The 21,932-nt window shown below is 39.1% G+C and overlaps 2 protein-coding genes and 1 long non-coding RNA gene across 4 annotated transcripts; 1 reads left to right on the forward strand and 2 right to left on the reverse strand.

Moving 5' to 3' along the window:
- Nucleotides 1-2,037: 2,037 nt before the first annotated feature.
- Nucleotides 2,038-10,846, reverse strand: Ing3 (Inhibitor of growth family, member 3). The gene is made up of 11 exons (XM_034978682.2): nucleotides 10,664-10,846; nucleotides 10,407-10,478; nucleotides 8,815-9,012; nucleotides 8,023-8,164; nucleotides 7,478-7,580; nucleotides 6,301-6,390; nucleotides 5,744-5,861; nucleotides 4,691-4,781; nucleotides 3,652-3,747; nucleotides 3,055-3,193; nucleotides 2,038-2,779 (listed from the first exon to the last, which is right to left on the reverse strand). Exons 1-11 carry the CDS (start codon nucleotides 10,689-10,691, stop codon nucleotides 2,660-2,662), a joined length of 1,197 nt encoding a protein of 398 aa, XP_034834573.1. The 5' UTR covers nucleotides 10,692-10,846; the 3' UTR covers nucleotides 2,038-2,659.
- Nucleotides 10,613-12,845, forward strand: LOC138403645 (uncharacterized). The gene is made up of 2 exons (XR_011237862.1): nucleotides 10,613-10,695; nucleotides 11,895-12,845. It is a non-coding gene; the product is annotated as an uncharacterized lncRNA (long non-coding RNA).
- Nucleotides 12,447-21,802, reverse strand: LOC117991125 (pickpocket protein 28-like). Of its 2 annotated transcripts, none has more exons than XM_069504916.1 (15): nucleotides 21,559-21,802; nucleotides 20,592-21,290; nucleotides 20,302-20,490; nucleotides 19,708-19,837; nucleotides 19,201-19,322; nucleotides 18,468-18,573; nucleotides 17,954-18,108; nucleotides 17,348-17,465; nucleotides 16,831-16,923; nucleotides 16,189-16,328; nucleotides 15,782-15,912; nucleotides 15,131-15,190; nucleotides 13,791-14,001; nucleotides 13,049-13,222; nucleotides 12,447-12,947 (listed from the first exon to the last, which is right to left on the reverse strand). In XM_069504916.1, exons 2-15 carry the CDS (start codon nucleotides 20,606-20,608, stop codon nucleotides 12,836-12,838), a joined length of 1,758 nt encoding a protein of 585 aa, XP_069361017.1. In that variant the 5' UTR covers nucleotides 20,609-21,290; nucleotides 21,559-21,802; the 3' UTR covers nucleotides 12,447-12,835. The 2 variants fall into 2 exon arrangements, with proteins under 2 accessions (XP_069361017.1, XP_034834569.1); XM_034978678.2 differs by having other exon boundaries at nucleotides 20,592-20,792; nucleotides 21,683-21,709.
- Nucleotides 21,803-21,932: the final 130 nt, after the last annotated feature.

A 21,932-nucleotide genomic window follows, 5' to 3' on the forward strand; every position in this document is an offset into this window, starting at 1 on the left:
AAAAGTACTTGCTAGACGAGGTGATAAACATGTATAGAGCTCTTCAGGGGACGAAAAAGATAATCTCACAGTTTAAATTACTGCGAATGCTGCAGGGACTTTGGCTCCTCCCATGGTTGTTTATAATTACGAGAGAATCCCAGCAGCTGTATCGAGTAAATGTCCAGATAATTTTGGGATTGGCAGGTCTCAAACCGGATGGATGTGCGGGGCCACATTTTATGAGTTCATTACCAACATATTTCACCCATGGCTTATAGAACAAAACATAAAAAAACCCATTTTATTTTTCCTAGATGGACACAGGTCTCATTTAACGCTACATCTTTCTGATTTTTGTGCTGAAAATGGGATCGAACTAATGAAAATGAATACTTTTCTGACTAATTAGTTTTTAGTTAATAAATATGAAAGAATCATACTCATAACTCAGTTCTTCATTTTTACCATTGCATCCTCCACCATGCTGGCTTCATAAATATAAAAACAAGTTGGTACCTATCTGTCCGTCCATTGTCCATTAATTGGATGTCCATAACTGGATTTTGTTAATTAATGGGCGTCCATTACTAGATCTTGTTCATTATTGGGTGTCCATTACCAGATTTTTACTGTACATCATTGGTTGAATGAATATTTTAAATACAGTTTGAATATTTTAATTATTTTATTTGACCTTGTTATCTTAGCCTAGTTATTATAATTAAATTACATAAAGGATAACCCAACCTTCATGCTACATTTAGTTCTAACTGTATATGTTTCTTATCTAAGGAGATATATTGAAATATATATTTTTTTGTCCTTAAACCGTCCATAATTGGTGTCGTTACCTTACTTGCAACTTTTAAGACGGCTTAGTTGACATAATAAATACGAATACATAATATTCATTATTATACTTAGCTCATCCTAACTTTTAAACCTATGTCAGTGTATAAGTCCCGCTAATTTCTATTGCGCTGGAACCACGTCTCGTTAACATCGAAATAACGTCATTTTGTCGTCAGCCGAAAGTCGTCAGTCTAGTGCTGACGTCACTAAGATGGCGGCCACGCGCATTAGCAATTTGCGGGACTTATACCTATGTTATACAAACAATTAGCTTTCATATTATATCCATATCCATACTCCGTTACTAATATCATAAATGCGAAAGTGTACCTGTCTATCTGTATGCTAGCTTTTCACGGCCCAGTCGTTTAACTGATTTTGACCAAAGGTACAGAGACAGCTTGCATTCTGGATTCGAACATATAAGTATTTTAGGCATAACGCATAACAGAGTAGGTTCCTGCGGCAGTAGAGCGGTGCGGGGAGGGTGTGATGACGTGACGCGAGAGCTCAGGGATTCGTCAACTTGTGACAACTGTCACCCCTCCCGCACCTATGCGCATCACTACCCTTATTATAAAGTTGTGTTTTTTGCTGTCCTTCAATCACGTCGCAACAGAGCAACGGATTGACGTGATGTTTTGCATGTGTATAGTTCAATACCTGGAGAGTGACATATGCCACTTTTCCCGGAAGATCAAAGAGTTCCCATGGGATTTTAAAAAACTAAATCCACGCGGACGAAGTCGCGGTCATAAGCTAGTTTTAGATAAAGAAAGTTTACAAATCTATGCATACTTTTACTACTAATACTAATATACAGTTTTCATTTAAATGATGCATATTGCCATCTAGTTCCAATAGAAGTAATATTTCAAAGAAATTATTGAATCACATTTAAAAAAAGTTTTTTTTATCAAGAACTTCTAGTGTCTAGAACTGTTAGAATAGAAGAAAAAGTACAAGCTTACTTTTGTACACAGTATAATAATTACAGGCTCGGACCTCACGGTATTTACCAAAGAACAGTATGCGGCCGAAACTAATGTACATCGACCTTTAGAAGGAGATAGCAAATTTGTAGAGCACTGTCTCTGTCGTTGAGACTGACAAAACGTCATATAGGTAGGAATGACAATTTTATATTCATTCACGCGACGCGCCAATTCAGCCGCGCATGCGCACACTATCTTACTTTGTTAAAAACTTTTGAAAAGAGGTTTCATATCGCAATCAGAATTTAAAATAATAAATCGTGTACTAAGCAAGCATGTCCTCTTTCTTCTGGCGCACAACTGGCGGCGCCACTCTGTTCCTCATATCCTTACTTACTTACTTTACTTACACTTGATGGTGCGACGCCGCAACACAAGATATAAATCGCATTAATCACGCGTCAAGCACTCAAGCATCAAGCAAACTTTGTAAACAGTCAAAATGCTTGAATCACAAATAAAAGGTTATTTATTTATTTATTTATTAATCAAGCAAAAATATACGTTTTTGACGTCAAGCCGCTTGACCATCTTGGAAACTTTAAGAGTGGCGTCCCACGCTGCGTTGCGGTGCCGCTGCCCCATCCTTTATATAAATTGCTGTACCATGCCACACGATGCGTTACGACGTCGTGCGGCATGATCGCACCGCACGCGCAACGGACTTGGGACCAGATAAACGAAGCGGGAAGGGGCGGTGCGTTATAACGCCATACTTTTTGGCGGAGCGGCAAACGCCCGCCAAAAAGTATGGCGTGTAACACCCAATACACAAATCCACAGCGCAGCGGTGCGGCGCCGCAACGCATCGTGTGGCCTCAGTCTGACGTTTAGTTCTTGCGATGCGCGCGGTTGCGGCGCATGTTGGTCTGGCACTGCGGGCAGTACCACTTGCCCTTCGGCGGCGCTGTGATGCCCACGCACGGGTAGTGGAACCACTCGTATGGACACTGGAAACCAATGGTATTAATTATTATTAAAATTGAAATAGATATACAAGATGTTAGATAATGTCCGTAACATCCTAGCAAGCTGAGGTTAGGACTGATGTGTAGGTGTTCCAAAAAATAATGAGCCTCGTAGCGTGATACCCGTGGAAGATACGAGAACTCCAATGTTACAACCCTACAATCAGCTGATCGCGGAAATGAACTCGTGAAAAAAATTTGTTAACTTGAAGGACACTACACAGCTTCCTTTATTCTATCCGCTACAAGTTACTCACATCCTGGTTGTCACAGGCGACCATGTCCCCATAGGACACCTGGTTGCAGATGCAGTAGCGCGGCTCGTTGGGGTCGTACGTCCATTCCTCCTCCATAGGTTCCTCTATTGTGACCTTGTTCACTACCGAGCTCATGTTGCTGAAAATGAATGAAGTTTAATTTATAATGGCGTCTGCTCGCAGTTCGTTTATGCACGAATCTCTAGTCTGAACAAGTACATAGTTAAGAAGCCCTAAGCAAGGGGAATGTGAGTAGGATAAATATATTCACTATATAGGTCGGTTACCCAGTGCTGGCACATTCACAGTACTCACACAAATGCATTTTAATATAATGCATGGTCAAAAATTGACTAATGAAAACAAAAATCACAGAGAGATAGAGAGACTCTTCATGACACTTGCTCTTATTCATAGACACTACACAAGCGTAATGTGTGAATTTGTTGTACGTGCCAGCTCAGGGTAACAGACCTATACCGAGAAAGAGATGCAACAATGAATAATCAAATTGCATTTTCAGATTTATATTTTCGCAATGTATATATATACATATACATATACATATACAATATATACATAATATGTATAGCTTACCCCACAGTGGGAGAAGACGAGCGGCTCGCGGCGGCGGACACGGACTGCTGCGAGTGCAACGAGCCCACACTGCTTGAGGTGCCGTACGCATTCTTTCTGTGATTAATAAGTGAATATTAATAGCCTCTCCTTGAACGGCGGTCACACACTTATCCGATCCGAGTCGGTGAAAATATGTAACTTTTTGTTTTGTATGGCAGCTTATGACATACTAGCTTATTCCCGCGACTTCGTTCGCGTGGACTACACAAATTTCAAACCCATTTTTACCCATTTAGGGGTTGAATTTTGAAAAACCCTTTCTTAGCGGATGCTTACGTCATAATAGCTTATCTGCATGCCAAATTTCAGCCCGATAAGTCCAGTAGTTTAGCTGTGCGTTGATAGATCAGTCAGTCAGTCAGTCAGTCACCTTTTCCTTTTATAATTATAATATTTAGATTATGTCGTAGATATTTTTTATATCCGTAATTTCTCGGATTCGGGTCGGACTAGTGCGTGATAGCTGTAATCCACGGTCGATTCACTCGAGCGGTTTTTTTCTGAAAATAATGTCTTAGTCAGGGTATTATTGAGAAAGCAAGAGCTGCATGCCGCGTCCTACTAGCTGTTGCAGCGTCACAATGGGGAAGACGGGAAGACGGGGGGGGGGGAGGAGGAGGGATTGGCATTTCGCGAGCCTTCGCGCCTTATGGCTCTTTAGGGAAATAAACAAAAAGATCAGTGGGTAACGTCTTCCTTTAGGGCGCTTCTTTTGACGCACTAACCACGGCTTAGAATGTCGTTGGGACGGATGGGTTGGTTGGACTTGATTGGTTCGTACTCCCCCGAGGGCCAAGACCGTGGTGTGAGTCCATGTTCGAGTGACGTTAGAAATCGCATACTTTCAGGTCTTTAACGGTGCAAAAAATGACGTCGATCCGTTACTCCATTGCGGCGTGATTGAACGACAAACTAACAAACAAACACTTTTGCATTTATAATAATATGGCTAGTCACAATATAGACAAAATGAGTAAAATTGTGTGTGTTGGCTTACTTTTGCTTGTGTCGTTTGTTAGTAGATGCAGCGGATGAGGAATGCGAGTGCACAGCGCTCTGCACCGCGTGTGTTGATGACATCCCTTGGCCTGCAGAGAGAAATGTGTCAATATACAGAAATCTATGAATCTATCCTAGAAAAACTCCAAACTTTGAAATAAGGTTGCCTGTCGGTATTGTATACAGGATGTATTTCGGAGTGTTTTTTTAATCCATTAATTTATATATTACTTCGTAAGGACAGGGCCATTGAACAAGCAAGTTATTGGTCCTAAAATGTTTATTTAGCACGACCTCAGTGACGTCTGGATTTCAAACAGGTCGTTCATTAGTATCTAAGAGGTGGCGCTGATTTATTTGGTTCCAAAACCGTGAAAAATTTTGTTCGCTTGGGCATATCTTGTCATTTATATCGATGGTTTAATCCTAATTTTTATGGGACTTTTGTCTGCCACGGATGTTGGACACGCCAGCCCCTTCGTCATCTAAATTACAGTCTAAATTACATAATGGAATGCAACAAATACGCATTAAGAGATATTACGGCCTATGCCTATTTCAATAATCGATTTCCGAGTGGAGAACAAATGGTTCCTTAGAACTCTTTCCCTTCCCCCTGGCTAATTTAATAGCAGACCGCGCAGCGCGGCATCGTCATTACTTATCATGTCAAAATTCCAGAGACTCGTTTAAATTTTTTATTACGCATTCTTAGAACACGGAATGCCCTTCCGGCGTCTGTTTTCCCAGCGAGTTACAATATTGGGATCTTCAAGAGTGAATAGACACCTAGACGGGCGTGCTCCACCCCAGAGCTGGTGCAACGATGCGTTGTGGCGTCGCACCGCACTATTTCACCACATCGGCGGTGGTGCGACGCCGACAAGAGAGTTGGACGTTGGTACTCATTTTTTAAACTTCGATCAAAAAAAAATACAAGTAAGCATGCTGAGCGTGGTGACGCCTTGCGCCGCCCCTGCTGCCTCTAACCGAACACGATACTGTGAACTGTCACATGATCCGTGGACACGCATCGTGCTGCACAACTCACCGTGCTCGAGGTGAGCATGATGGGCGTGGTGGGCGTGGTGCGCATGCTGGTGCGCCAGCTCGCCCGCCACCGCCTCGTACGACGCCTTCAGCGACGCCGTGCGCCGCCCCTGCTGCATCTAACCGAACACGATACCGTCATATAGGTCATTGAGTTCTTTATGGGCACCCTACAGTTTTTTTATGCCCAAACTTTGGTGGCCAAATGGACAAACGCTGGCAATTAAACAATATGGCCACTGGCCAGTATTCGTCGACCTTTTTATGAAATAGATACTTCATCAACTCTACGATCTAGCCGCGCGACGCATACACTGACTCCCAAGATAGGGTTTGGAAGTCAGGGCTATAAAATGTTAGATTGTTTGACTGAATATTGAACTATCAGTACCACTAACTTACAGGCATAAAAGCACTGCTTACCCTAGTCATAAATCAGTGCTTATTTTTCATCATAAGTTGCCAGTTTCTACCTAAATGCTTATCCTAGCTTCAAACCCTGTGCCCGCCACCTCAGCGGTGTCGACCAGTGCAAGAAGCCCAGCCTTAAGTAGTTACCTGTTGTGTAGCGGCGATGGCCTGGCTCGCGGCCGCGGCGATCGCGCTGCCCGCGTGCCCCAGCGAGTAAGAGTCGCGGCCCAGAGCAGCCTGCGACACAAATATCGTTTTTAGGGTTCCGTACCTCAAAAGGAAAAACGGAACCCTTATAGGATCACTTTGTTGTCTGTCTGTCGGTCTGTCAAGAAACCTCCAGGGTACTGGCATGTAGGTAGGTCTTATAGCAGGCATTCGGGGCAACCGTGAATTTGTGGTTACATCACACAATAAAAAATTTAATTGTGTTCATAAACTAATAATTAGGATTTTCAATTTTCAAAGTAAGATAACTAGGTAAATCAAGTGGGGTATCATAATATGAAAGGTCTTCACCTGTGCATTCTAAAACAGATTTTTATTCATTTTCAAATATCATAGTTTTTGAATTATCGTACAAAATGTCGAAAAAATACGACTGTAGTACGGAACCCTCGTTGCGCGAGCCTGACTTGCACTTAGCCGGTTTTTTTTAATACATTCTTACACAGAGACACACTGAGCCCACGTATGCAATGTACACAACGCATTAATATTTGGAGTCTGGACAATTGATTTTTGATTGAAAACATATGAGTCAGAAACATGTTTATCGTATTTTGGATCGAAACAGGCGTTTACTTTGCGGAAGTCCATGATAAACAAGGAACAATAGACAAGGCTCTATAGGCGCGTGGCCATAATCGGAACTAAGAACCGCCACCTTTTTGTGTCACACTGTCCCCCATGCAGTGTTGCTAAGTAAAAAATCTGAAATTCATTTGTTTTTTTAATATTAGAGCCATTCCATATTATACATATATATCCTGATAAAAGATACAGCATAAATGTGTCTGCATCTTATAGCTATGAAATCGCATTAGGTAAATATAGTATTTGAGCAGGTGAACATGCAGATAAGTTGCAAATGCATGGCCTATAAATGGGTTTTGTTATTCTTTCTCGATTTGGAAACATTTCCCAATATCTCATTCAGTTGAAATTAGATAAAACTTATTCGATTTTCCACATTGACATTTTCAATATGTTCCGAAAATTTAGGAGATTTTATTTGCTGGCATCCTTTGTTCTACAACTACGCCCCCTGTCAATGTCATTCAAGTGCCAAGAGAGCCTTGTCGTACTGTACTTTAGTACGTACCTGTAGAGCAGAATCAGTCCTGGACATGTTCCCGTTGCTGGCGTGAGCGCGCGACTCCCTAGTCGCCCAACTGTCGCGCCTCTTTTCAGCCCGAATGCGATATCTACGATATAAAATAATGTATTTAAAAAAACTGTGGTAACAGTCTAGTGGTTAAGACGTTCGCCCTCCTAGTGGTCTATTCCAACAGTGAAACTAATTACCTAACACATGGAAATCTGCATAACTAATAATTACACATAATGTATTCTAAAGTGTGTGAAATCTTCCCATCTGTACTTGGCCAGACCTTTTAACTCTGGCTGAGACAAACACCCGTATTCACAATGACAATAAGGTCTTTGTCTCTGAGTGTGCTTGAAGGCTGGAGGTGTGGATTCCACAAATCGGATTAATGAAAAGTGACGTGACACAGTAATCCTACACTATTGCGATCTCACCTGGTGGTAAGCGAAGACGCAGTCTAAGATGATAGCGGGCTAACCTGGAAGGAGTATGGCAGCTTTTCATTTAAACCCATACCATACATAAATGTAAAACCTCACCTGCTATCCTTATAGTGGTTATTGTTGGAGGTGCTGGTATGGTTGGTGTTGGTGTCCAGATCTAGTGAACGTTTCTCCAACAACTCCGTTATGCCCTTGTTGTCTGCCTCCAGCTCACACTTGAATTTATGAAGTTCTGTGTCTGTCAATACAAACAACATGTCAATTATATTTGGAACCAGCGATCCACCCCGGCTTCACTCGGGTAGCTTTATTACAATTTTCATAGCGATCTCAAATTTTTTAGTGAAATTTAGTTAAAATATCTACCACTCAGGAATAATGTAGCTCTGCGCTTAAAATAATCGCTTGGCGGCACTGCGCTTTGCCTGGTCGTAACTAGCTACGGCAGAAGCCTTTCACGAGACAAACATTTATATAGGTAGGTACAATGCATAAAGGGATAAGATCCGAAATGAGGAGAACCGCAGGAGAACCAGGGTCACTGACATAGCCCAAACTACTAGCAGTGAAGCTGAAGTGGCAATGGACAGGTCATGCCTGTCGTAGAGGCGATGGCCGTTGGAGCCGGAAAGTCCTTGAGTGGAGACCGCGTTTAAGCAAGCGTAGTGTGGGACGCCCTCCAGCACGATGGGCCGACGATATAAAGAGGCTGGCGGGAAGTGGCTGGATGAGGAGGGCTGAGGACCAGGTGTGGTGGCGCTCTTTAGGGAAGGCCTATGTCCAACAGTGAACATCCACAGGCTGATGATGATGATGATGATGATGATGAATGCTTAAAAAGGTTCACTTCTGTTGAGTGTCCCACAATACCATAGGTGATGAATTTACCTAGTCTCCGGAGATATCTGTCAACTAAGTCGTACATCTGATTGGCTAGTGTGACTTTTTCATCCGCTTCCTCCAGAGTTTTGGTGTATCCCTTCTTGATGTCAGCAAACTCAGTGTTGGCCTGATCAGTGTTGACATCTCCGCGTCTGCATCCACCGAACAGTGTACGCACACATTTCTCTAATGTATCCATGTTATCTGCAATGTATACAATATATTTAAAAACAACCGGCCAAGTGCGAGTCAGGCTCGCGCACCGAGGGTTCCGCACTAGTCGTATTTTGCACGATAATTCAAAACTATGATGCATAAAAATAAATAAAAATCTGTTTTAGAATGCACAGGTAAAAGCCCTTTCATATAGTTATCTTACCTACTGATATAGTTATCTTACTTCGAAAATTGAAAATACTAATTATTAGTTCATGACAACATTTGAATTTTTTTTTGTGTGATGTAACCCTAAGTTCACGGTTTTCCGATTTTTCTCCTTATGTCTGCTATAAGACCTACCTACCTGCCAAATTTCATGATTCTAAGTCAACGGAAAGTACCCTGTAGGTTTCTTGACAGAGAGACAGACAGTGACAGAAGGACTGCGCAAATGATGTGCCTGACTGTCCAGTGTCCAGCACGGACAGCCAGGCTGATCCTTCATTTGATCCAGGATGCAGCCAGTACTCTTGGCACTATTCTCCGCTTGCACAATTTGTACAATAATTAGATAAGCCTATGTTTAAGTTTAATTATAATATTTTTATCTAGGGGCCCCCTGCGACTCATTTGATGTTGTCTGTCCACCTAGTGTGGACGCCTTTCAACACTGCACCCCACCCTCCCAGCGGTCTCTACGGGCGGCGGCGACGCGCGCGGCCCGCAGTCACAGTCGCGGCGCGTGCGCGAACTGACTCCCTTGAAAAAGGACCCCGGATGGATTCGAAACTAGTCGGGCTAAGTCGACTAGACATGTGAGTATAGCCGGGATAGATATTATTTATGCTGCACTTTTGGTGCAAGGTCACCATTTCAGCACCTTGGGACCCCAACATCTATCAGTTTATCGATCTATGTGCACTGCCCATTGCCACTTCAGCTTCACAACCCGCTGACATATCCCTTGCTCTAGTTCTATGGATCTTCTCATTTGATCCCATAAAGTCCAAGCTTTGTCCATCGCTCACTGAGTGACCCTGAGTTTTCATACAACCCATAGTTAGTTGTAAATAGTAATTATACTAAAAACCAATACCATAATATTATAAAATTGGAAACTGTAGGTATATCGATCTGTATTTTTTAAGATCATGGTTAAACTACTGAAACAATCCCGATTCTTGAAGAATGAAGCACAGATAAAATAAGCGAATAAATCGATTATTTGTTAGAAACATTGTACATTGTGGTGACAAATATAAAGTCTAGCCATATAGATGGAGATGTGTATTCTACAGTTGCAGGTTTTTTTTTGGAAAATTGTTGTTCATTAAAAACAAGTACAAGGCGTACAAGGTAGTGGTAATTACAGCTTACAGCGTTGCCGAAACTTTTCACCAGTTATATTCCATTTTCTATTATGCTACCTATTTACTTACTTTGCACTGATAAATCCATTTCTCGCATTTCTGTAAATCTGTCCCTTAACTCCTGAGGCAAATGCTCAATCACTGCAAAAATATGTACAATTTAATTAACTTCTAAGTTCTAATTAATGTAAATTGGAAAATGCTTTCAAAAGCATATCAAAATTTCAAATATCGCGGCAAAAAAAAGTAGTAAGCGTCATATCTCATTGCTGCCAACCGTAATGGCGTTGGCGTGTCTTGTTGTCAATCAGCACAGTAAAACTTACTTTCCAAATAATCCTCGAGGTACAGCATTTTGGTAAGTTAAATTAAGCTTTTTCGTTTATTAAACACTTATTTCAACACAATTAACCAAACTGCACTATAGTTCTGATGCTAAAACAGCACCTAAAACAGTAAATATGCGAAAGGTGACGTGATTGAACAACGTAGATATTTTAGTAATCGAATTTAGTGATGTAGAATGTAGAGTGTAAGTAGTTAGTAAAATATCGATATCGAAATAAGTGGAAGGAAAATCGGTATTATGACACTTACTGTTAGAGTGAGATAGCTCAATGCATTCAAGCTCTTATTAGACCGTGATAAAATGATTATGTTTTGTCCTTATCACCGTGGCCATAATCATACATTTTGTTTGCCAAAATGTATTTGTACGTGAGATTTTGGCAAACAACGTGAAGTGAGGTTATGTTGACTCAAGTATTGTAAATAAAGAATTGATTCGTTTTGTTGTTTTTTGTTTTTGAAGTTATTGTGCAATGTTGGGTGGCAGTATACTAGGCTACAATAGCCGAAGCGAACTTAAAATAGACGGAATAACATTTCACAAGTAAGTACCTCTGCTTGAGCGAGAGGGACTGAGGGGGCCACGCTAGTTACATATCTGGGTATATCTGTGCACTTATCAATCGAATAAATGTTTTGTAATATTTTTGGTAGTTTATTATCACTTTAGGATCAAATTAAGACACTTAAAAAAAAGGTGAAATACCCTATTGTTGCGATCTTAATTTATGAAATACGTATTGACCTATATATTACTTCGTAAGGACAGGGACATTGAACAAGCAAAATGGCACCGACTCATTGGTCCTAAAATGTTTATTTAGCACGACCTCAGTGATGCCTGGATTTCAAACGGGTCGTTCATTAGTATCGAAGAGGTGGCGCTGATTTATTTGGTTCCAAAACCGTGAAAAATTTTGTTCACTTGGGCATATCTTGTCATTTATATCGATGGAAATACGTAGTTTTATTTATAGACAAATATTTATGGACCTATGTTTGTGAATAGTCCTGTATTGTTTTTTTTTGTGATAATATAATAATCTATAATATTATGAAACCAATGTTTATCGATACTTATGATAGTAGCTATGCTGAACCTAGTACATTCCTACAGTTCTATTATCTCTGCATCATGTTTCCGTAAAGAGTACCAACTGTCAAAAATAAATCTTTTATTGTCGCGTTCAAAATTATTTTTTATTACAGAATATAAAATGATACGCCGACCTTTAACCGAAATAACGTTAAAACTGGACGTTTTACAAGAGTACGAAGCCTACAGGCGGAATCAAGCAAATAATTTATCCACTGGGAACGAAATGCAAGAAGAAACACCTAAACAGTTAACAGGACTCAAAACTATTGAAGAAAGGATAGGCTATGTACCTAAGCCTCAGCGCAGACCAAGAGAGTGACGCCGAGTGGAGTCACAGCTCTTGGAGTGATGGGCAGCCGAGTAACTTGTTGCGCGTAACTTATTCTTCAAACAAAATCCCCTAAACTAATTTCCTAATATTATGTAATTTGTCCAGATGTTTGTTTCTGGCTGTCGCCCCCTAAACGCCTGTTTTGAATCTCTTTCATGATTTTTTTAAATTTCACTGTATTCTCCCCGTAAAGCTACTTAGCATTAACGGTTTTCAATGTTTGCAAATACGGTTCTAGACCTTTACTCTAAAGGTGTGTGCTAAGCTTTAGAAGCTTAGGGGAGCCAGTAGTATCTACAGTCAAAATAAAATAAAACCAGTATAATCATCACATAAAATTTTTATTAAAACTTTGAAAAATACACTTTTGCATTTATAATTCGTAAGATATAACAAAGTATATAGATAGGTATAACTAGCTAATTATATGAATATCTTTCTGAATATGTAGTGCTATCTTGGTGCCACCTATCTAGTTTTTGTGTTCTCATATTTTTAATTCGCTCGCCCTCGTTATTATACCAATGTTACCCGTTTGTACTGGTTACAGTAGGCGGGAGAAAGTAATGTACATCGACATTTAGGTTGCAGTTGTCTCTGTCATTGAGACCGACAATAGGTATGAGTGACAGAGACAACGCTGTTCACATGTTTGTAAAGATACCCGTTGCCAGTTGCCACTGTAGCTGCTAATTTTGTGATGGCACTCGTAATAAAATTTTAATCAACGTACAGTTGTTTAATTTTTTCGTTTTTTGGATGTTGGTTACTAAACTTCTTTGAATTCCCTTTTTTCTTATTTTGACGTCGACGCCAGAGTAAACAGCAAAGCCTGTAAAAAATTAGATATCAATATTATTATAATTTTGTAGTAGGAGTATAGTATGATACATACATAATATATGTTACTTAGGTTACATGAGTTTGATGTACCTCAAAGTAAGGAAATATAATATTTCCGCTACGCTGAGTATAGAAAATCCCATGAAAAGACCGAGCAGACCTCCACAATTAGCAAGGAAATCCGTTTGTCCATACAATTCTGAACGCCGTGATGTTATGAATTGCGCTTCCTTAAAGAAAATCATCACTCGAGCGTAAAGAAGGCTGAAAAAATAAAATCCTTAGTTAAAAGTAACATTTATATTAGCGTGCCGAGTAACGTTAAACTGTTTAACGTCAAAGGCCATTTTGATTTTAAATGGGTAATTCTCTAGTACAGTACGCGGCAGAAAGTAATGTACATCGACCTTTAGAAGGAGATAGCAGATTTGTAGAGCACTGTCTCTGTCGAGACCGACAAAACGTCATATAGGTATGAGTGACAGAGACAACGCCGATCTACATTACTTTCTGCCACGTACTATACAATCTTTAAAACAAAACAACGACAGAGCTAAATCTCGTGATGTGGTTTTCATGAGACATAATATATCAAATCAGACTCAAAAGAGCTAGAACCCAGAGCCGTAAAGCTAATTTAAAAAAATCGGTGCATTAAAGGCAGGCAAAAATGGCTAGAACCCAGAGCCTTTAAGCCAGTTGAAAAAAAAATCGGTGCAGTTGTACTAAATCTTAATACTCTGCGCAGTCCGTTAAATTTTGAAAAAGGAATGCCATCTCTATTGTTATTCTATATCCATCCTCACGTCTAAAATTAATTGTAATTAATTACTCGTTATCATTTTCGTCAATCGGTATCTTGTAAGCTCTATAAATTGCCTTCCAGTCGTAATCTGCCTGCGATGTTTCAGCCTCGTATTCTATGGAAGTACATGCAGGCAGACATTTGCATTCAGATGCTACGCGACGAGCTTCACCAAGAGTGTCGTTAGTCTGCTTTTCCGACGCTATACGAGTTTCAATGTCAGCTGTGACCAGTTCCACTGAAATTTTAAAAAATGCCATTCTGATGCTTAGTGCGTAAAATAAAAACTGATTAAGTGCGAGTCAGACTCGCACACAAAAGGTTCCGTACTCGTACTGTACACGGCAGAAAATAATGTACATTGATCTTTAGAAGGAGATAGCGGATTTGTACACCATTGTCTCTGTCGTTGAGACCAACAAAACGTCATATACTCGTAGGTATGAGTGACAGAGACAACGCTTTACAAAGCCGAAATGTCATTCTAAAGGCCGATGTAAATTATTTTCTGCTGCGTACTGTACAAGATATAACACTTTACTTTTTTTTAATTATCATGGCGCCAATTTTGAAATTTTTATAATTTATTGTTATAGGCTATAGCGGCAATAGAAATATAGGTTCACATTCTGTGAAAGTTTCAGCTCTCTACCTATTACGGTTCACGCGATACAGCCTGCTGACAGACAAATAGACAGACGGACAGACAGCGGAAGATTAGTAATAGGGTTGGCACCCTTCAGGAACGGAACCCTAAAAAAATGTTTTTGTTAGGCGAGGTTGTATCTAACATTCACACAGCTACGTGTACTACAGTACAGTTCCTTTTCTATGCCACCTTGAGCCCGAGAAATGACATTTTTTGTCGGTTGGCAAAAGTATAATGCAAATGTTATGTTACCCCAATTAAATTTACTGCAGGTAATCATTTAAAAAACTGGCCAAGTGCGAGTCAGGCTCGCGCAACGAGGGTTCCGTACTACAGTCGTATTTTTCGACATTTTGCACGATAATTCAAAAACTATGATGCATAAAAATAAATAAAAATCTGTTTTAGAATGTACAGTTGAAGACCTTTCATATTGACCCCACTTGATATAGTATCTTACTTCGAAAATTGAAAATACTAATTATTATTAGTTTATGACCACAATTTAACTTTATTTTTTAATTTTTCCCCGAATGTCAGCTATAAGAGGTCACCTACCTGCCAAATTTCATGATTCTAGGTCAACGGGAAGTACCCTGTAGGATTCTTGACAGACCGACAGACAGACAGACCGACAGACAGACAACAAAGTATTTCTATAAGGATTCCGTTTTTCGTTTTAAGGTACGGAACCCTAAAATTTAAAAAGTTAGCTTACTTTGCGCTTTCTTTATGCAAGCTACACTTCCCGCGTTGCACACTGCCATGCCAGGACCGTCTGAGATTAAAATGGAAAGCATATTATGTATTAGGTACTTATAGCGTTCATCATTCATCATGATCAACCCATCACCGGCTCACTACAGAGCACGGGTCCCCTCAGGATGAGAAGGGTTTTGGCCATAGTCTACCACGCTGGCCATGTGCGGATTGGTAGACTTTACACACCTTTGAGAACATTATGGAGAACTCTCAGGCATGCAGGTTTCCTCACGATATTTTCCTTTACCGTAAAAGCAAGTGATATTTAATTAATTAAAACGCACATAATTCCGAAAAGTGAGAGGTGCGTGGCCGGGATCGAACCCCCGACCTCCGATTAGAAGGCGGACGTCCTAACCACTAGGCTATCACAGCTTGTATACCGCATGATTGAGACGGCTCGTCGGGTAGGATGAGGATTGTGGGAGGGTGACAGCGAACCCTCCTCTCGCAGTCAGTGGTACGTCACGACTCACGCACGGCCCGTCACAGTGATCATATATATAATAGTATCACTACGTCTGGGACTATCAGACCGGTTCACATTTGAACATTGTAATAAGCATTATTTAATAATATGAGAGTGATTAATTAATAAAAGACTCACGTGGCATGCCGAAATGGACACATTCGCATCGTGCGTACGTAAAGTTGGTTAGACATTCCATTTCGCAATTGGCTTGCGTGTACACTTTGAAGTATTGGAGGTAGCGCTCGCTGGGGAAATAGCATTGGCGCCTGCAACAAAATATACGTAATAACAATAAAAATAAATAATACTTTAATTGTTGTCATTGATAAGGAGAGCCGCCATGAGATGATCACTTCGCGAATTACTTACTTACCCACATTTTATTGATGGAATCTACATGTTTCTTATGAAAATGTTAAGGCGACAGTGGGGCCGATTCTCTTGTACACAATCTCTAGGTAAACTAAACTAAATAAACAGGTCTAAATCTAGTGCTATCCTTTTCCGCAAGCAACATTATGACAGGGATCACCCTCCCTCACCTAGTAGGGTCGTATGGTTTTAGTCCTTCAGAGGTGGTCATCATTTTCGGTTTGACAGCGACCACAACTTCTTGAGACAGCGGCGATCTAAAATACTGCTGTGAAAGTCGAGGCAGTTCCGCTGGATTGTGAAGTAATATCTGAAAATTAACTGTGGATGTAGTAAGTAGATAATAATATATACCTATCTATGTATTCCCGACACGGTTATGTGTATTATTATCTGCGCTAGTTAGTAAATAGCAAGGACGATTACTTATTTTGGGTTCTAATATTACCGATCATGAATCGTGATAAACGTCGATACACCAAAATAATACAAATGCAGGCCCAGTCAGCCTACTGATTCCAAACTCGGTGTCTAACACTGATGTCTGATATGATAGCCACCGAGATCGTTTGACATTTATTTGTAATCCATTAAAGGTTTTCTACGAAAGATTATTTTAAGATCACTCAGTGAAGCAGCAATGTAGAACCAACCAATGTAAAATTAGCTCGGTGGCTAACGTAACATTCAGTGTTAGACAATGAGTCAGCGAATCACCCCAGATCGTGACAAGGTAGGTACCTACCTAGTAGGTACCTTCGTAGCTACTAAAACATCATACAGTTTGTGAACGAGCTAAGGAGCGAGCCTACCTTAAAACCTTGGACCGGTCCTTTGCATAAATAATCCAGTTCTTTAGTTCTAGCCTTCAATAAAAATGTTAATCCAGCCTTAACACCATAACCCTGAAATGGAAATTCTAAATTAATATGAATAGGTTTAATAACAAAAAAACAATACGTACCCGACTAAGTTTGTTGTCGACTAGGTACTTCTCGTTGTCTCAGACGAGCTCTCGTCGATTTTGTTCTTAAAGTTTTATTACAGTTCACCACAATTGTTTTTTCTGTTCCGTGCTCACCATATTTTTGAACATTTTTATAAGTTTATTTATTAAGATGTATCTATCTTTATGTTTTTTTTACGTTAGCTTAAAATTACATAGATAGATAGATATCTACCTATAGTTAGTAAATGAGATTTTGGGAGCGAACAGTGTGGTAAACACTGAACCTAGCTAAAACCAGTCTTTATCGGGTTGGGTGGGACTTATTGGGTTTTAGTTTTACCCTCGAATTATTTACATTATTCAGTTATGAACCTACTTACCGAGCCTCTATGCGGATAAGTTTCTAATGGTGAATTGGGCTGATACCCGGTTTCTAAGCTCCAGCTTTCGTTCTCCGTCCGATTTGAGTACTCCAGATAGTTGTAATCTGTGTTAAGGCTAATGGAACAGCGTGTATTTAATAAAATACGAAGTATTCAATAGGTAACTAATAATATATAGACTCAGAACTATTTCCTTATTTTATAGAGCAACAATTGCATCGTTTAGAATAATAGCTAAGTATATCCTAATTTAATAAGACTTGAGAGGCTGCATAGAAAATAAAAATATATGTGTTATTTTCTAACCAAGCGAACTTTCGAGGCTTTAATTAAATATAGGTGGGAAAGTGTCTATCTGTCTGCTAGCTTTTCACATCCGTTTAACCGATTTGGACGAACGGGATTTAAAAAATCTATTTTCACGTGAACGGAATTGCAGAGACCATCTATTTAGTAAATAGATAGGTGGATCCTGACTGGCATAGGCTAATTGTTACCCCCGAAAATCAAAGAGTTCCCACAGGATTTTTAAAAAACTTCATCCACGCATTTTTGTTGGATTCAAATTGGTCTAGCTACTTAACGGTTTATTAAAATAAATACTTTTCTACTCGAAACAGTTCCTCGGCTCCCAGCGTGTTGAAAGTATAGCAAAGGCCTTCTTCAGTCAGTATGGGCAGAAACAGATCGGAACAATTTTCTTTTGGAATATCTTTCCATTTGCATCCGAAAAAAACTTCGCTTATGTTTGGAGATAGCTGTAAAACAATAATTTAAGTAAGTAAGTCTAAGTATACTTAATTATTTAAAAAAAATCTTCATCTTCCTATACCTAAGTACAATGTGATGACCACTAACGCTACGGTCTGTAGAATCAGGATAGAGAACTAGGAACGGAGTGTGACAAAGAATAATAATGGATGACAAACTTTATATCTACTTATGGTACCCGACTGACCACAATTGAAGTTACGATTCGATTCAGTTAAAATAATTTTAAAAAATCATAGCAAGATTTGAAAAAAAATCTAAAAAAATTAAACGATCTAATCTTATCATTTTACTAGTCTAATATAGGCATAGTAAAATGTTAGAAAAGGTGGTCGGTGTTACCCACCTCTTTCAGATTTTCAACTGTACTGTTTCCAGAAGAGAATTTTCTCCCCTTTGCTGGAGCGAGATGATCGTCGCAGACTAGAGAAATGTCTTCAAATAGCATTCGCCTGTTTATAGAAATTTCAATTAGGTAAGTAATTCAAATAATAAATGCATTCTGATAAAAATGAGTAATCTTTATGTACTATATATAATAAAATTATAACTGGACGATTCCTCTACATTATAATCGGAGAGAGCTTTAATATCAATTATCATCGTTATGAAGCCCAAAATAGATTTTCGTTAGTTTTGTCTATCTGTTTACTTGTGCACGCTTCATGCTGTAACTACTGAACGAAACTGAGTAAGTAAGTATCAACTAGTGTGTAATATACTTATTAAAGATTTATCTAAGTAGTGGCCTAAGAGCCAGCACGTACCAGATCTTCCTTATTTTATAAAAGCTGAAAGTTTCGCTGCGTATTGTCAATTTACCAAAACCACCATGATCCAAACAAACATCCAAACAAACGTTGCTCCCAGTGTTGCGGACAATACGCAGAGAAACTTTTAGCTTTTACAAAATAAGGAAGGTCTGGCACGCGCTGGCTCTCTTTATAGGTACTTAGGTACCCACTTATTAAAAATCAGTGTAAAAAATAAGGTACAAAATATTAATAATTATGGGGGAGTGAGGGGTTGAAAAGTCATGAACAATAATTAGTGCATTTCCCTGTTGGTGAATTACTTACTCTTCTTCGGTCAAATTTTTGTAGGTGCTTTCATTTTTGTAAAGATGATAATATTCGGTGAAATTAAATTTCGTTTGTTGTGCCTTTGTTTCAAAACACACCGTCACAGCGGGATACGGAATCTATAAAGTGAATTTTTTATGAGTACCTATTTTGGTTCATTTGTGGCCGAGATAATAGAAGCTTTATTAATTTTATCAAACCGTATTACTTATGTAATTTTAACTATGTGTGTGTGTGTGTGTGTGTGTGTGTATGTGTGTGTGTGTGAAGATTAATTATCATTATTTGTGTAAGTATTAATTTAAAATGTTCTTTTGACATATTTTATACCCATAGGCAGAATTAGCCATGTTTTAATATATTTTATAAATCTCAAAAATAATATTGAAACACTTAAGTAAGTAGGTACCTACTTTTTGTTGAGTAATAGCCACTCGTCTATTTTTACCGCTCACCACCTAGCTTTTTACTTATTTTACTTATTTCAAATCGAAAAATTCGAACCTGCCAAACTGGAGTAGAATTTTCAGCAAAGCTTACGATCACTGGACTTTCATTCCACTTTATCCAAACTTTGCGAATCAGCCCAGCGCAGAGCACCACACAGCACGTGAACATGAATAGCCAAAATATTCTGAAATAATACTCAAATTCTTTTGTACTTAATAGTTTTTATCAGTAAAATTACAAATCTGCTGATTGTTGGTTTCACCGCGGCAACGTTTTGGAGCGCTAATTCACTTGACTGTGCTTATACAATAAGGTGCTTCACCTTATTGTGGCTCCGGCTGATAGCTCCTATCAGCCGAAAATCAAGGAACCTCTCACTTATGAATTTTTTTATTTTAAATTTCATGTAGGACACTTGTGCCACTTGGGACATGTAAAGACTTTACATATAGAATAGAAATAGAGAGATTTTTATCCAAATAAACTTTTGCAAGCGGTTTTTTGAGATTACAGCACACTGCACTGTAACGGGAGGTCGACAAACTTTCTGCTTTGCAGATATATATGATATAACCGCAGCCGGATTACCGAAATAATCTGAGACCGCAGATAACCGAATACCGAAAAGATTGTTGAATAATTTCTTACTTTTCAACAGACGTGCGTTCCTTTTCTCCAATGTATTTAAGACCATGTAGATTAGAATTAGCAGTGTAATCTATCAAATACTGCTTTATTAGACTTATTTTCCCTCTTTTGATCTTTACATTTTCGGCAGCAATGGGTGGGTCTTTATAATTTTCTGGATCAATCGGAACGTTGGCCAGGCTTTCAGACCTGAAAATGATTTTCACGAAGTGAACGGACACCAAAAAACTAATTTAAATTGTTTAAAAAATGTTATAAAGAAATGTATGTTAGTATTTATGTATAATCACCTGGAGTGTCGCCTCATGCTGACGAGTGACTGTTAGGCTTGCACATCGAAGAATAATCATATTCGGGCTTGGTTTGGGAAGAGCGAAAAATACCCATTACTGCAATCCCATGGGATACCATATGCCAATTACGAAATTGGAATAGTTACGAAGAATTACACATTTGATAATGTTATTAACATCAAACGAACATTAAAATAGCTACTATGCGTTTGGGTCATACTTTGTAAATTAAGTTTCACAGGTGTGTCAACTTATTATTTAGGTAAAACGTGATGCGTTAATTAATATTTTTTAAATTAGAAAGTTTTACTGTTTGCCATTTGTTTTGTACTGACCCGCCCAAATTAGCTTAATTTTACTTTTTAATTATATTTTTAGTGTCCCTGGTGTACATACTTATGTATTGTTGGGTAAGCCGGGGTGCATGAGAAAAGTATGTCCAAAAAAATATCGAAGGGAATTTATACTGGTCAAAGGCAAAGCTATTATTCAAAATAAGTGACATTGTACTATGATTGTCAATTTTTGGTTTTGTAAGCTAATTGATATTAATTAGGTTAATTAAAAAGGTAGGTATGCAAACTTAAAGCTACGAGGGTTCCAAATGCGCTGGTTATGATATCCCGTTATTTTTGGATATACTCATATTTATTTACCTACTTAGGTATAATATAGCAATTTGAATTTTATTACGATCTTATTTAATGGTGATATTTTAGCGTTTAAACTACCGTGAGTGATTTCCATTCTAAATAATATCTGTCCCGGCTTTACTTACGTGTGTAGTCGACGTTAGCCCGACTAGTTTCGAACCTATACGGGGTCCTTTTTCAAGGGAGTCCGTTCGCGCACGCGCTGTCAAAACCGCGGCGCGTGCGCGAACTGACTCCCTTGAAAAAGGACCCCGTATGGGTTCGAAACTAGTCGGGCTAACGTCGACTACACACGTGAGTAAAGCCGGGACAGATATTATTTATGGTGATAGGTAAGAAGTAAGAACCTACTTGAAATTAATGTACCTACTCATATACGCTTTTCCATTTCCAATTAAGATTTTTGTGATCAAGCGGACGCGAATACTTCGTAACCTTGGCCTACGCCCTTGAGACTTCAACCTTTGATGTAGAACGTACTATTATAATATATTCTGTGGTAGAACTGGCTGCCTGTACAGTTGTATACCATTTTTGTATTTCTAGTCCAGACAGATTGCCCTAGCTTAATTAAAACCAATTTCATGTTGTTTGTGTATTGGTATGTAATCGAAGGTCATCCTTAGTGAATGTTTATTTTGCGTCGATAGTGGTAAGATTAGTAAGATTGTATGGTGCGCGGCAC

The sequence above is a fragment of the Maniola hyperantus genome, chromosome 19 (assembly GCF_902806685.2).
Source record: "Maniola hyperantus chromosome 19, iAphHyp1.2, whole genome shotgun sequence".
Classification (NCBI taxonomy): Eukaryota; Metazoa; Arthropoda; class Insecta; order Lepidoptera; family Nymphalidae; genus Maniola; species Maniola hyperantus.